The sequence below is a fragment of the Acomys minous genome, assembly GCF_964271855.1.
Source record: "Acomys minous genome assembly, chromosome: 5".
Lineage (NCBI taxonomy): Eukaryota > Metazoa > Chordata > Mammalia > Rodentia > Muridae > Acomys > Acomys minous.
This window is the reverse complement of record NC_140494.1, coordinates 44,326,469-44,343,505: the sequence shown is the minus strand read 5'-3', so window position 1 is coordinate 44,343,505 and position 17,037 is coordinate 44,326,469. Positions and strand designations below refer to the sequence as shown.

General features: G+C 42.5%; 1 protein-coding gene across 1 annotated transcript in view; it reads right to left on the bottom strand.

Annotated features, from left to right (window-relative positions):
• The window catches only part of FBXL7 (F-box and leucine rich repeat protein 7), a 369,958-nt gene extending 353,924 nt beyond the window's left edge, over positions 1 to 16,034 (bottom strand). The window contains exon 1 of the mRNA XM_084783693.1: positions 13,945 to 16,034. Coding sequence (XP_084639819.1) covers positions 13,945 to 13,981 — 37 coding nt within the window. The 5' untranslated portion in view covers positions 13,982 to 16,034. The remainder of the gene's footprint in view (positions 1 to 13,944) is intronic.
• Between the last annotated feature and the right edge of the window lie 1,003 nt (positions 16,035 to 17,037).

The window sequence follows — 17,037 nt, the reverse complement described above, 5'->3', positions numbered from 1 at the left end:
ATCCAAGGTACCACGTACCACACACACACACACACACACACACACACACACACACACACACACAAATAAACAAATGTTAAAAATAATATTAGTCAAAACCTGTCGAGGGGAGGGGTAGGCTAGGGAGATGGCTTAGTGCATAAAGTACGTCTAAGGCCGAGAGTGTGGTTCCACAGCTCCCATACAAATGGCGCAGATTTGTAATTACAGAGCACAGCAGACAGAAACAGAGAGGGCTGGCTAGATTGACAAGCCAAATAGATGAGCTCTGAGTTCAAGTGAGAGATCCAGCCTCAAGAGACCTAGCTAATGAAAGAAACACCAAGTCAGGTTCTAGCCTCCATACACGTGCAGACACACATACCTACACACATGGGCACCCACACACATGTAAACAAGCATACACAAATGCATATATATCCACAAAAAGTAAAAATAAAATAAATTGGAAAACAATCATAAACATTAAACATGCCCTATGAATATAAATGTATGCATATGCCAACACGTCGAATGAAATGCCAGCCAGGCCCAACACCGTGGGTATTAAATCCCCCACCTCACTGCTGATTATACCCACTGTCGATCATCTGCTGCTCAGCATTCCGTAAACAAACAGAACACACTGGCCGAAGGGGATGTCTGGCCTCCCTAGGGCAGAAAACCGTCCTAATGTAACCATACACACATATTGGGCCGTTTTATTATTTGTTGGTATTCTTCTTAATGGCCCTGAAGCCATTCTTCTTATGGGTGTCATATAATGAAAGAAAAATGGCCTTTTTAATTGTATTTCTCAAAGCTTTTTGTGAAAGCATAGTCTTTCTATTTAGTGACAAAAAAAAATAATGTAGTTTGCGTGATTTATTGGAAAGAAGTGTGTAATGCAATTTTATGACTTTGTACAAGCACACACATCTCACAGATCTCCAGTTTTCCCCTCATATTGACACTTCACAGTGTGAACAGTAAAAGGTGAATTTACTAGAAACCACTCCAATTACCACAAATACAAAACACAACTTTTATATTTTGTAAAAAAAAAAAAAAAAGCAGAAATGCAAAGTTTCAAGATGGGTTAGACTCTTTATTCAAGAAGAGGCCATATTCCAGAGGAATGGCTTGCTTACTTAAAGATCAAGTTCACAATGTGCCCCATGATTTATACTGATTACTGTAGAAGCTCAATTCCCAAGTCAACTGAAACAAATATAAGAAAAAAAATCTCAATAAAAATGTACACAATATGACTCTACACAGAGTAATCATTAAACACAGTTAACACTACAAATTGGTGATGGTGAAATCATCATCAGTTGCATTCAACAGTGCTTAAATTACATATTTATGTACATTTCCCTTTAAAATCATACTAGGGTTATTTTCTCCAGGAGAAGATACAATTGCCTTGTTAAAATGAAAGTTCTTATTAGATGTATAGCCCACTTCATGAGATAGAACCACACCTGACACTGATAGAGTGGTCAACAACCTAAGACTAGCTACGTCATGGGTCTAGGAAAACCTGGCACTATTATTTTGCTAAAGGAACATAGCAGTAAAATGACTGCTAATGACATCTAGCCTCATAGATCACATCACTGCTCAAACCTCATCAGAGAAACTTCTTGCTGTAGATGGTAATTAACATAGTGTCCCCAACTGGATAATGTGTAGAGTGAGAGATTTAGGAGCGCTCAACCTTAAATCAGATGCATTAGTTAAATCCCTCTCTTCAAGGGTCAAAAATGTGGTGACTCCAACAATATGGTGTCTTCCTGACAGAAAGGAGCATGTGTGTGTGTGTGTGTGTGTCTGTGTGTATGTCTGTGTGTGTGTCTGTGTGTGTGTATGAGAGAGAGAGAGAGAGAGAGAGAGAGAGAGAGAGAGTGATAGCACACACAAGAGTTGCACATGCTCAAGCCACACAATATCCCAGCACAAAAAAAGAAGAAGCAAACACAAAGTCCCACTCTAATCAAAAAAGGTATTTGCAATCGATGCCTTCCTGGAAAGGGAGAATCTGTTTTCTACAATGGAGTGTCATAGGATAAATCAACCACACTCCAGGGCAACCCTATGCCCAATAATGGTTGATTGGTCAGCACAAAAAACAAACACCAAGGTTGTTTTGATTTGGTTGGTTGGTTTTGTGTGTGTGTGTGTGTGTGTGTGTGTGTGTGTGTGTGTGTGTGTGTTAAACATTATTTGTGGGGATTTTTTTTGAGAGAGAGAAAGAACATTAAGTTGAATTGGGCAGGATCTGGGAGGAATTGGGGTAAGGGAAAGAATATGATCAAACAACACAGAACATACATTAAAAAAAAACCTTTTTTTTAGCACCAAAAGACCATAGTCCATTGATTCAACAAAGCAGGGTTAACATGCGTTCACAGAGACTGAAATGGCAAGCACATGGCCTGCATGAGTCTGCCCTAGGTCCTTTGTATATATGTCATAGCAATTTTAGCTTGGTGGTTTTGTGGGACTCCCGTCAGTGGGAGAGGGTATTTCTCTGACTTTTTTGCCTGCTCTTGAGACTCTTTTCCTCCTATTAGGTTGCCTTGTCCAGTCTCTATATAAGAGCATTCCCCTTGTCTTATTGTATCTTGTTTTGTCCTGTTTGGCTGTCCTTAAGGACTGCTTTTTTTTCTGAGTAGGAAATGGAGGGGGTAATGGATCTCATGGAGAAGGAACGGGGGAGTGGAGCTAAAAGTAATGGAGTAAGGAAAAGCGTGGTGAGTAGATATTGTACTAGAAAAGAATCTATTTTCAATTTTTAAAAAGTAAAGTTCCAACCTATAATATCTTCAAAGATATTATCAAAGAAAATGCTAATGTTGAAAGAAACTCTTGGCCAGGCACCTGGGCACTGTAGCGCACAACTGTAATCCCAGCACTCAGAGAGTCAAAGGCATGCGAGTTTGAGGCCAGCCTGGTCTACAAAGCAAAGAAAGAAAGACAAGGAAAGAAAGAAAGAAACACAAAAAGACAGACAAAAAAGGAAGGAAAGAAGGAGGAGAAATGAAAGAAAGAAAGAAAGAAAGAAAGAAAGAAAGAAACTAATTCTTTTTGTATGTGTGATATGACGGAGAAACTACGAGCAGCATTTATACTAGGCAAATGTTACCTTGCTGAACTATATAGGTAGCACAATTTACTTCTTAAGGGTAAAATGTCCAAGGTGAAGAAAGGTTCCCCAAAAATATGACAGACTTTTCATGGTGGTTTTGGAGCCAACACAGGACCATTGCTCTAGATTCAGCCTCATTTATTCACTGAATGAACGACAGAGAGAACTTCTTTGTGAGCAGGGTTATATTGACATCTGGTCAGAGGCATGGTAGCATGAGCAGTGGATAATCACAAGAGAGCAAAACCCAGGAAGACAGCGAAGAAGCTGTAAGACAGCGAGTGGAAAGTAAAACAATGACTAAGAAAGACTTCTGCCCAACAATCAAACCGGCAATGTCTCTGATATCCACAGCCTCCCTAAGGCTTGCCAAGGCCTCAATCCCTTCAAAGGCCTCTGCATAATGTGACTACTTGGTCCCATGTATAAGAAAACTTCAGGGACTTAGTGGTCCTGAGGATCCCAGGTCTAGAACATATCCTCTGATCTCCACATTTTTCCAACAGAGGCTTAGAAAGAGGGAACCTTGTTAAATGATTATTAATATTCAATATTGAATTATTTTAGTGGAGTCAGCAGTTACCCCTTAACCTGTTTTATACCCAAATGACCACACAGAGAGACCAGGATCTATTTAATTAGCCTATAGCACAATGCTGCACAATAATTACTCCATCCTAAATCTCCATGCTAGTATATTTTCTTCCCATTCTGTTTTCCCACTTTATACTTGCATATAAAGCATCTCCTAGGCCAGGTTCATTTCTCCTGATGTTTCCTGGTCTTCTCCTCTTGGCTCCATCCTGGCCTTCTCCTCCTTCACTGGATTACGATGTCCCACCCTATTCTCTGTTATTGTGCAGCATGGGCTAGTTGGTTTTACTGACAAGACATGAAACTTGAAATGGGAGATACTTGAAACAGGAGATACTTAGAATAAGCATCACAATCCAATGTCCTTATTGAAACCAGATAGTGGGGCAGAGAACTCAGCATTCCAATGAACAAGGGTAAACTGTACACAGTCCACAAGAACATTGCGCCAGTAGAACCCCTCACCTAGTTTCCTCAGTGAACTAGGTAACCCAGATAAATAATGTCATTTAGTCATCGTCGTTTATCTAGCAATGATTCACTTGACATTACCCTTGTTACAAGATGACTATAAGGGCAAAAGCTTTTCTACTTATAGCGCAGCTGGAATTGTAAAGGGTTCCTTGTTGCATCACATGTCACTACCATGATTATGGGACAGCAATTAAAAATACTCTCAAGAGGCCCTAGTAGTAACATCATGGAATGGTTACATTTTTTTCTTACAGCAACCAAAGGAGAGCAATGGAATAAAGGACAATATACTAAATTTAGCATCAAAGTGACCCCACCTGATCTTCACTGTTTAATGAAGGGGGAGCATTTAATCTACTAAGGCCTTAGTTTCCTTGCCTGTAACCTAGACATCATGGTAGACACAGCCTCTGCAATGTAAAATAACATTAACTTCCAAAATCCTTTATAGTCTTCAGAGAAATTTCACAGACATAATGATGAAGAAGCCGCCCAAGGCTGGCAAAACAAAAGGGCAAGCACTCAAATACATGTCAGGATAAATCCCCATATTAAATGCTGCTTAGAGTCTGTAGCCTTTAGCTTTTAAGCCAGAGGGAAATATAAGATATGAATTCCAAAGTATTTACAGAGGAAAGAAAATGAAGCAGATTTCTGTCTTCTATTGGCTGTTGTTTTAAAGTAGATACAAAGGTCATCCCAAGTAAAAGAGTATCTCCGGACAAAGATCAATTCAAATTAATCATGCTTCGGGGAAGCACAAGGACAGCCTCTCTGCTTTACACTCTGCAGACTCCGAGGAACATGCTAATTATTTCATATGCTAACAGTATTAGATACTAGATAGTTTGCCAATTTGTCAGCAGACTGTTACCCAATGAGAAGTTTATCTGCCCTGTGGAGAGCCACACAGACTTGAATAAATGCTCCCTTCAGAATGGGTCTTCCATTTTTGACCAGCTACTCCACAAAACCATCACTCCTCCCCACTCAGCTACTTCTCAGTCACTGAGATTCTCTGAAACCATAAGTAAAAGAAAAACTGAAAAGGGCTTTGGCAGGCACCCAAGTGGCAAGACCATGAGCACAGCGAAGGGGAGCAGGCGCTCCAGAACAGCTGTAGGGTTCATGAACAAAATCCCTCATCTGCTGTGCCCTGGACTGACAGCCCCAAGCTTGTGCATTGCAACTATGAAACGAGAACGTGACTGTCTCCTCATTGGCTGCTGTGAAAACTATATAGCATGGCTGCATAGCATGCTTAGAGAAGGCCACGTGACTAGTTGGTACCCAATAACTGCTATCTAGTTTGTCTATCTATTGCTTTATTTACTTATTTTTGAGATAGGATCTTTCTCCATAGTCACTGCTAGCCTGGAATTCACCATGCAGCCCAGGCTGGCCCTTGTACCCATTTCAATCCTTCTGGTCTAGTTTATAAAGTGCTGGAATTACTGGTAGGTAACATCATGCCCTGTTTGTCTGGTGTTTTTTTTTTATTACTACTATTAATAAAATGACTGAGACTATAATAAACTTAGCAGTACCCAAACATGCTAAATATTTATTCATCATTTTGTTTTTGCAAGCAAAGTTTTTTTTTAAGCAAGAAAAAGTAAATAGAGCACAGATGATATTTTCAACATTAGATACAGATAACTACCAACCCACTTTATTTTCTTCCCTCACTCTTTTCTTAAATGTTTTTTTCTTCTTCTCCATCACTCGTTCCTCTCTTCCCAGAACATCAACTGTGAACACAGCTGACAGTTGAAATGGGTAAGGCTTTCCCTTGATCATGGCCTTGGCCAAGCTGTTCCCCCAGATATGACCCAAGAATCCAGCTGAACCAAATGATTCACGTATGTATGTAAGCCAGCTTTTCCTGACTTCACCACCTTGCCAAAAAGTGCCTTACATGCAGCAAAAAGGTCAATCCACAAGTATAACAGAAATGCTTGAGATTTTTCTCTAGTAATTCTGGTTGTCTTTTGAATGCTACATTTGCTCGGGGAAAAAAAAATATGCAGCACAGGAATTTACCACAGAAAGGGTAGCGAACAAAAAAAAATGTTTTAATAACATTTCTACACATTGCTCAAGGCTTCTAAGGTTACAATTATGAGTTCATGCAGTGTGAACAACTGTTTTTCATTTGTTACTGGTTGAAGAATTTAAATAGGAACTGATAGAAGGAACTCGTCAAACGCACGACCTAATAGAGACTCACAGCTCGAGAAACACAGCTCCACAATACCTCAAGCATGGAACAGACAGCATGTTGACTGTGTGTTTATATTTCATTGCCGAGGAAAACTCAGAGATCGTTAGTGATCACTCATGTCAAGAGATTTAAAGCTATACCTCTTCGGGGGTATTAACCAGCATATTTTGAAAGTCTTCCACTCTAAGGCTTCTCTTTGCTCTCCTTGCAGCCACACACGGGCTTGGGGAGCTCCCAGGCTGGCCAGGCATCTCTGCCCCACTCACTGAAGCACATCAAGGTTCTCACTTTACATGGAGCCCACAGGAATCATTGGCTGTGAACTAACCCATTTGATAAATGGACCAAGAAGACTTGGGGGAGCAGAAAAGGGGGGGATAGTTCAGTGGTTAAAAATGCAAATTACTCTTTCAGAGAACCCAAGTTTAGTTCCCAATACCCATGTCAGGTGGCTCAAAACAACCAGTAAATCTGGCTCCAGGAGATCAAACGCCCTCTTCTGGCTTCCTGGGGCATTGTAGGTGTGTGCATACGTGCGCTCACACACACACACACACATACACACACACACACACACACACACACACACACCAAACAAACAAACACACCACACACACACACACACACACCAAACAAACACACCACACACACACACACCAAACAAACAAACACACCACACACACACACACACACACACACACACACACACACACACACACATTTCTGTTAAAAACTTTCTTAAGAGATCAGAGGATCCCACACCTTCGAGCAAGCAGCTTTGTGTTATAACATTTAGTTTTGGAAATATGCACATCTTTCAGGCATTTCAGGGGCTGGAGACACTTTTAAAGGCGGTCATAATTTAGAGAGTAACTTAACTTCTAGGTATACCTCCAACATATCAGTTACTCACATCTAGTATATTTGAAAGACTAGGTCCTTCTGTGACTCTGCACTTGCTATCCACTTGGCTACTTACTTAGAGAAAGTTTAAATGCATCATATCCCTTGAAGGTTTCATGTGCTGAAATTTGATCCTCATTGCTGAGTATTAAGAGGGAAGAAGCTTGATCTGACTATGTTGTTTAAAGGTGGGGAGCAAGAAGGAACAGACTGGTTCATATGGTCCCCTATCCAAGTCTTACAGGCTTTATGAGAGAGACCCATACATGTTCTCACACTGCAAAGCTTATCTCTCAATGTGGGGCACTTTGCAGAAGGATCCGTGTACATTCATCCTTTAGGGCACACCTGTGAGCTCAAATACACGCTGTTTCCTTCTAAGCACCCAACTACAAATATTTCATTTAATAACAAAAAATAACCTCCCCAAAAGACCCCTGTGTGTATCTTCTCAATTAGAATATAAACTTCATTGAGAGATCAGTAAGATCAGCAAGGGGCCTAACTTTCTAAACTAAACAAGAGAAGACAAGTTACACTCCAGGGCAAGTTCAACCAGTACTGATTTTACTACCATGTAGAAGGAAGAAGGGCTGCCCCAGCGTCTCCCAGAAGCCACTGGGATAGGCAAGGTTCTCAAGGCCTCTTGGAGAGCATGCCTTCTGTGTAGCTCTAGTCAGTTGGTAAATCCTGATTAAATATTAGCAATTGATAGTACCAACTGTCAAGTCTCATATACTAAGATCAGATGCTGACTTGAGATGTTCAGCGTGAATACAATCAAAAGGCACGCTTCACATTTAGAAGAGCCTTGCTTCTGTGGTGTTAAAAAAGTAAAAAAAAGTAACCTAAAAACATAAGGAGAGTGATTTCCATGTAGCAGATTAGACTCCAGAGGAGGCAGGGGAGTAAAAACAATCAGTACAATCAGTAAGTAACTTTAAAAAAAAAAAAAAAACAGTGTGTATCTGCAGTAGGCAACCAACAAGGGGGCCCATCCTAAGGAGAGGCTCCTCCTACCCTCAGCTCTATCAGACATCCACACGTGTGGCAACTGACTCAAAAACTCTCCACACTTCACTCCTCATCGTGATTATCTTGCAAGGGGCGGAGCCTCCAGCTTCCCAGGCAAGGGGAGGAGCCTCCAGCTTCCCAGGCAAGGGGCGGAGCCTCCAGCTTCCCAGGCAAGGGGAGGAGCCTCCAGCTTCCCAGACAGACCAACTTCAACTATTACACAGGACTTCTTCCACAGACTGGAACAAAGCTAATTTCCTGTAACATGTATACATTGTGAGCACTCTGAATTTTACATTTCCTCACGGCAGCTCTTCAAACATTACATTTAACATGTGAGGATTCTAATAATGTATTTAATTTTATTTTAGTGTGAAGGTGTCAGAGCCATTGGAACTGGTACTACAGACAGTTGTGAGCTGCCATGTGGTGGCTGGGAATTGAACCCGGGTCCTTTGGAAGAGCAGACAGTGCTCTTAACCACTGAGCCATCTCTCCAGGCCCCTACATGTGAGGATTCTAACCTCCATTTGCTCCTTGCCCCTTTCATTGGGAGAATATACTCACCAGAGACTTTCTTACTCATCAGACATACTTTGACGCCGCCCTAAGACTACCTTAAAATATACCACCCAGAGAAGTTTCTGCTACTCAAACAGCCAATCAATATCTAGAGACAACAGCAGGTGTGGGATAAACCAGGGCAATTCTCAAGCACTCAAAATCAATTGAGAATTTGTTTTGTTTGAGTGGTAGAAAGTTAAAACAAGAGCTGCAAGAGTTGATTCCCAACATGGAAAGAAAGCACCTCTGTTTTCATGCCTTTATTTTAAAAGTCCAAAAAAAGACCTTCAATTCTCCAAAACTACTACTGCTCACCGTCAGACCAAACATGGTATTGTCAGCAGCACAGTGCAGATGCTTTTATTTTAACCAAACACTGGAATACTATCCTTTATCTCCTGATTTGCATCACGACAGATTCCTTGCTGCAGGCAAGAAATGAAAACCTGCTTCTATCTCAGAGTTATAGTGACATTTAGAGCATGTCCAGGCCAACATTCACAATACTGATACACAACCAAAGAAAAATAAGGCAGGACTTCTCGGGAAATGCTCAAGGACATGAAACTTATCAAGCAAAGAATCCAGACGCATCCTATATGCAGGGGTCAGACTGTAGCAGCCATTGTAGAAGCCTGTGATGCTTCCTCTCAACAGACTGAAACACTTGTATACTGTAGACCCCAAAACACATATGTTGAAATTTAATTGCAGTTTGTTAGAACTAAGAAGTGAAGTCAATGTGGGCATATGAAGGAAAAAAAACCTCCTGGGTAGGATTTGTGTACTTTCAAGAACCCAGATAGCTAAATCTGCCTGTTTCCCCAATGGCCTTGCTAAGATACAAGTAGAGGCTAGCAAGTCCAGCCCAGGCAGGGGTTTAAACCAGGACCTGAGTATGTAGACATGCTGGTCGTTTCTCTCTGACGTCTAGGCTCTAAAACTGAGAGAAATGGCTTTCTATAGCTTATAGTCCACACAGCATATGACACTTGGTTAGAGTACTTCAGATCACGGAGACAAGGTGGTCATTTTAAAGAGCAATAGTCTTCGATCTTCAAAGCTACCTGCTCAACTTCGTGTAAGTCTTGGTACAAATTCCAACTTTTCAATGAGGTCACATGGCAACTCACTAATACTATTCCTCATCTTAACCTGTCAGATTTCTCATTCATAGACTTTAGCCCCTTATAGCATACTACATGGTTTCTCTGTTACCTGTCGCTCTCTTCACATCCTTTTCAGCACAGGTTATAAGAGACCCTAGCACACAGCAGCCAATAAGTATCAATATGTATTAGATGACAAAATCAATGACTCAGGGATTGTAAAGTATTACTGTAGGATAGAGACTGTCTTCCTTGGCCCAGAGTTTCTTGGCTGGTAAAATGAGGCATGTAGGTAGGAGAACCTTCCCCATAGGATTATCTTATGGAGAAAGTGAGACAGTGCATGCCAAGTGCTTAAAACCATCAACAGACACAGTAGACCTTTCGGTACATGTTAATGACCACTGTTGTTATTTTAAGACTCACTTCCCAGGTGGTGATGGATTTGGGATGATTTGTACTCTCAAGCAACCAGATCTCCATATCTGACAGTGCAGCTCTGAGATGGTGAAAAGGCCAAACTAGAACCGAAAGCTACCATGGGTCAATCCCAGGGGCTGTGGCCTTTCCAGCTCCGTTCAACAAGACCCAGGGCTTTGCAAAGGAGCTGTTAACAGTGTGAGTGCTACTGCCTCTGACCTGTAGAAGTAGAATAAACATAACAGTGAAACCTTAAAAGGCAGGCAAAGCAGCTCCCTGTTTCCTACTTGAACTGAGATGTGTTTCTTTGGCCTAACTGAAGTAAAAACTATTAGCTCTAATGTCTTTGAATCCCCCAACTCATTCTTCATATTTTCTCTACAGATGCTGTAACTTAGACTTTCTGAAACCAGATAAAGAGGGGAAAAAATAATGGTCTCTCGTGAAGGAATTTACCAGAACACACTCATCATTTCGACATTGGCTTATGTTTCGAGAAAGCTAAAGATTAAGAGTATAAGTTTTTCCCCTCAAGCCAAATCCAAGGCCAGCCTAAAGGCAGGGTATTAATCTGAACAGTCACTAAGAATTTAGGGAAACAAAACACTTTGAAATCACTCATTATGGATTCAGAAATATCTTTGATCTCAAAATGTAAAAGAAAAAGCAAAAGAAAGAAGAAAGATTTAATGACTAGAATTAGGAGGACAAGTGGGAATGAGTGGGCGAGATGAGTGGGAGGGGATATTTATTGATTTCTTAGCAGTTAAGTCTTCACTATTAACTATAACAAGTCTCCACAAGGTTAATCTTCTCTAAGTGGCCCATTAAAAGACATCAAGAAAGCAGAATGAACAGAACGGATGAACAGTTAGGAAAGAGATAATGGCAAATCCTGGCAGTGAGGCTTTCTCTCTTCACTCTGGAAAAGGAAGATGAGTTAGGCTGCACATTCCCAACTAGGTGCTCTGTTTTCTCCCAAGAACATCTAAAAACTGTAGTGCACACACTCAGTACTACTCAGTGTGTGGTTCTGGAAGGAACCCAAAACTCCAATTCCGACAGTCTTGCAGACAATGCTCACCTGACTTGGATCACAGAGAGGCGGAAGGTGCTGTCCCACTGTACCTGTTAAGGCGTTCTTATAAAGACCTCTTAAAGATGTATAAAGTACTTCCCAAGAGAAAGTAAGATTATCCACAAAATACTGAAAGCTGAAAATTCTAATAACTCAACAACAATCTTTGCAACATCCAAAGGCTGCTCATACACTACCAACTGCCAGGACATATACATATGGAAATATACACTTGTAGTTTTGAAGCATACACAGGCACCACTGATAGATAGTTGAATAAGCGTGACACAATCTATACATACGCACTCATTGATAACCCTCCGTTATGTTTGAAACATACAATGCCTAAGCTGCATTCAATCTAGAAAACTATCTTGATTTTTTTTTCAGTCAGTCTCCTTTAGTAATAGATCTAATTGGTAGAAATTGTTTTCACTTTCTTTTTAATTTAGTACTTTGGATGTGAAAGATGGCACGTCATATTCTAACAGACATCTCTGTGTAGATTTTTATAATGCCGTAATACAGCTTTATTAACTATGAGCGACTACATAGGAAGACCTATTTAGAAGGCCCGGGGTATACCAGAGGGGAAGGAAAAGGAGGGGGCAGGTCTGAGGTCATGTTACTGCCATTTCTCTATTTTCTTTCTATCACAGAGAAATCTTGACTCATCTGAAATGACTTGATGAAAACTAAACACAGCGTGGCTCTCCAGCCAAAACTCACAAACGTTCCTATTGGTCTCCTCTGATCAGCTGGGCATAAGAGGGTTTTCTTTTTTTTCCTACTTAAAAAAAAAGTTCACAGTGTATCTAAATCTGATCCCAGTAAAATCTGACTTGAACTGAAGTGAAAATGCAGAGGTAGCATTTACGGGTAACAGCTGGAGGACATTAGTTCCCTGTCTCTCCCCTTCTCTCCCAAGGGTTGAAAATTCTGCCGTTCAGACAGGAAGTCGTCATATACCACACACTGTATATGATACGATACGCTGGGCTCCAAGAGGACATCACGGAGGGTTAGGAGAGTCCTGGAGATGAGTGAGGATTCTTGTACGTCTCAAGCCATCCTCACTCCTCCTGCTTCAAAGCCAGGATTGACAGGTACACTGAAAGTTATTGCACGCCCTTTGACACTCAAAGTTAAGATGCTTCGTTTTAAAATCTTTAACGTGAATATCTTTGGAGAAGGAGTGAGTGGCCAAGATTCTCCAGTAATCGTTTTTGGCTCCTCTTCACACTTGCTGTCTAAAAAGACTAACATTTCTTTCAAAATATTTCTCTCATTTATCTGCCCAGAACAAAAATATGATCATATGCATATACATGCATATGTGCGTCTGTAGAAAACAATATGGGAACTCAAAACATGATGCTCTGGAAACGAATGTTTTTTTTTTTTTAATCGTGTGAATTTCTATAGGGTTTGCTTTTAGTATAATTTTACAAAGTTGCTAAGAAATGAACACAGATACAAGCAGGGAGAGAGCCCTACATTTTGTGATCAGGTTTTGAACAGGCTGATAAGCGGTTCCTCAACACCACATACTGAATAGCTATCTGGCATTCCTAGCAGTCTGCACGGGCTCGCCCCCTCCTTTGTAACCGCCTGTGCTCTGGGGGAAAGGCTGGAAAGCCAACCCAGGCTCTTCACTCTCTTCAACCAAGTTTTCTAGTTACAGACCTTAACTCTTGAACTGTAGAAAATGCTTTTGCTATGTGCATATCAGGGACATGCTGTTAATCACCAGAGTTAAAACACTACCGGTATTATGCAAAGCGGGGGAGGCGGGACTGAGAAGGCAACCCACACATCCATCATCCCTTTAGGAGTAGGCGGAGTTTAAAGTTTCCCCAACTTCCAAGTTCTCACTTGACAGGCAATATTTCTGTGCAATTTCCAGCCCCAAGTAACAGATGGTGCTCTGGCTGTCTTGAGCCTAGAGAGACCCCAGACAAAGCTCCTAGCCACTCCATGCCTCGCGGGACCCATAGGTGGTTAGTTTCACGGAGCTGTCAGACCAAGGGCAGTTAGCAAAGAATGGAAGCTTAACTTCTTCCAGAAGTTTTTTCCTGGTACGAGGAAGTCCAAAGGACCGAAGCACAAAGGCCTGGGAAAGTTTCACTGCTTCAACTCTCTGCCACACCGTCACCTACACCAAGGTGAGCAGGGAAGGAAAGCTGAGGCACACGTGTTCAGAAACACTGCCGAAATGCAACTTGAGCAGTCCTAAAGACAACCTGGAAAACTGCTTAAGAGACCCGGTGGTGGAAAGGCATCCTCGAGGTACCAGAGACTGATCAAGCAGAACCCAAAGGGAAGACTACAACCCCAACCACACCAAAAGTAGGGTGCGCCTGAGCTGTGTGTCAGAGGAAAGGGAGGGGGCGCGATCCTGGAGTCAGGGGACGACGTTCGGCCCACTCACCCTCACTGCCGTACTGTTTGCCATTGTTCGCGCCCATCCTGTCGCCGTCATGCCCGCCGTCTCCCTGGACACTGCATAGCTGGGGCGCACCTCCCAGGCGGCGGAGCAGAGGAAAGCGGGCAAGACCGGACCGTTAGCTGCACATGCCCCTTCGTGGGCCGTTCTGGGCCCCGGGACGGCCCTGTTCTGCGGCAGGAGGAGTGGTGCTAAGTCCGATCCTGGTACCCCGAGGGTGGCGGGCCGTGTCCAGAGCAGCCACTAGGGCTCTCAGAATCCGCGCTCCGGTCTTGTGTGAGAAGCGCGACGCAGAACCCGCGCCCCGGTGCCGCCCCTAGGCTCGCCGCGCCTCCGCCGCGGGGTCCCCATGCGCCTCCGCGGTCCCAAAGCCTCGCGCGCGGAGCAGCGCCTGCCGGGACTGTCCCGCTCAGCCGCCTCCTCCCCACGCCCCGGTGAGTCCGCGCTTCCCCGGGGAGGGCGCGGCGGCCACTTGTTGCGGTGCCCCGAGTGAGCAGAGACTTATGGCCCTGCGCTGCTCGCCAGCGGGCCGGACTTTTGTTAGCGCCAGGCGCCTCCTCTCGCCGCCCAGCGTCAATCACAGCTGGAGCCCCCGGGAGGAAGGCCGGCCTGGAGATGCGCGGCCTTTTAAAGGGGCAGCGCGCCTTTTCTGGGCTCCAGCTCCGGGGCCCCTACCAAGGCTCTTGCTCTCCGGGCCACTCGCGAACCCTATGGCGCAAAGGACCGTGCAGCGCGCTGCATTTTACTATTGTTCTTTTATAGAATAGGGGCTTCAAGTCGTCCTTCGAATTCCAGTGGAGTTGTCTACAAATACGGCCTATTTGGGGTGTGTAACGTCTAAAATACACAGTCAGGGGGTGTCCAGTTCTGACCCATTTCAGGTACCTGTGCTGGCAATCTCCAGTGGCTCCCGGGTTAGGGAGGAATGGAGGAGGGGTAGGGAAAACTTGAAAGGAACTTAGCAGGGAGTGGTCTCTGGAGTGCAAAGGCATTCCCCGCCCCGCAAAGGAGGTTTCCTGGCTCAGAAGCTTTTAAAACTTCTGAGCCAGGAGCCATGAAGGGCTTCTTCTTGTTGTGGTTGTTGTTTGTTTGTTTGTTTTGTTTTTCTTGTTTTATTTTATCCTCGTTTCTATCCCCCTTCCCCTTGTAGTTGATGACATCCTTTGTTTAGTGCCTTCCCACCTTGTTTGGAGATTTATGTGGCATTTGTTAAGCCACCTCCGCCTTGCCTCTTTTTAATGCCCTTTTTGGTATTCTTTCCATTAAATAGAAAAAGGAAATTCTTAATGTTCTCCTCCATTTCCGTTTAAGTACCTACAAAGTCCCAGTGAGGAAGAGAGCATTTTTCACGCAGGTTTCTTTGTAGTGAGACAAACGCGCAGCAGTTTCTCCTTAAAGGTGTTGTAAATTAAAGATTAGTGATTTGCTTATATTTGTGTATACATATGATTCTTGAATAGAAACCCAGAGTTTAGTAACCGTGTATTTCTCACAAAGGCGTCTTATGAGATGATTTGACTTATTGCAGATACACACTTGAGTGATTTCCTCCAATGCTCTTCTTTAAAAATAAAACGTCATGATTCAAAGTTTCAAATCTACACTTATCATGCAAACACCCATATTCTGAAATAAAATGATAAACGTATAAATGTTCAAGGGTAGAATGAGATAGTTCTGTATTGTGTTAAGAGCATTTCTTTTCTCCTATTCCGAAGCCATGAAAGGATATTTTAATGCCTTTTAAAATATGTATCTGGCACAGTATCTGAACAACAATGCGTAACTCCCAAATATCTGTTTAATTAAAGGAAATTAAAAACTTGTATCATGGGTTTTCCATCAGATTCTCCTAGAAAACATAAAGCCAATCTAAAGAAAAAAGGCTGTATCAGGTTATCTTCTTGCAGAAGGTATCAAGGTGACCTTGAGCATCTAAGCAACCTACCTCCACTCCCCAAATTGCTGAGGTTCCAGGCATTGATCTCCATACCAGGGTTTCTCCAGAGTCGAAGATGAAACCCCAGGACTTCATGCTTGGCACTCAATCCACTGAGGTAATCTCTGGCCTTTGTTCCAGGAGATTTCATGTCTCCACTTAGGAAAGGTCTGAACTTTACCATTTTGGCAGCTTAGCTGAGGACAGATCAACACTACTTCAGGAGAGCGAGTGAGGGTCATCTCATGTTTGGTACAGAGTTGGCCATTTGTTCTCAGTATGCTGTCACCTCCCAGAGGATTTCCACTCCTCTTTGTGGTATGTAAAGCATGGAAATGATGAGAAACAAAACTAAGACAGAAATATTCAGGTTCTATCTTTCCAAACATTGGGTCCCTTGACTTGGAGTCAATGGCCTGGTCTTTCGGTTGGGTTATCTATCAAGATCTTTAATATCCCAGGAAAGTTACATGTGAAACTATATGTAGTAACAAATTATATCCAGCTGCTTTGAAATTAAAATCTGTGTTTAAAAAAAAATCTGCTGCCAGCTAGGTGGTGGTGGCACTTGCCTATAATCCCAGCCCTCAGGGAGGCAAAGGCAGGTAGATCTCTAAGTTCGAGGCCAGCCTGGTCTACAGAGTGAGTCCAGGATAGACAAGGCTACACAGAGAAGCTCAGCCCAAATATATATAGATAATCTGTTGTTGGCCATAATTGAGCACAGAGTTAACCACATTTCTGAAATTGTAATTTAAGACAAAATAGAAAAAAATGTTTAACATCATTCAGAAATAGAAGTTCATATAGATATATGTCGCCCTAGTCATTTTGAAAACAGTAAGCAAAAGAAAGAAAAAATAGTGTTCTTGTTAAACATAAAGGTGTATCCATATTTGAATACACACTAATTTTCAAATTTTAAATGTTGCATAAATGTTTTTATGCAACCCAAATTTCTATTTTTTGCATAGTTTCCAAACTGCAAACTTTCATCACCAATATGCAAGCCTCCTGAGACAAGTGTGGTGTGTATTTCACCAACATACTCGACTTTCCAGCCCAGCTCCTAACACAAAGAATCACTCATCCATCACTTGCAGAGTGGATGAAAGCTGAGCAGAGAAATAACAGTGGAC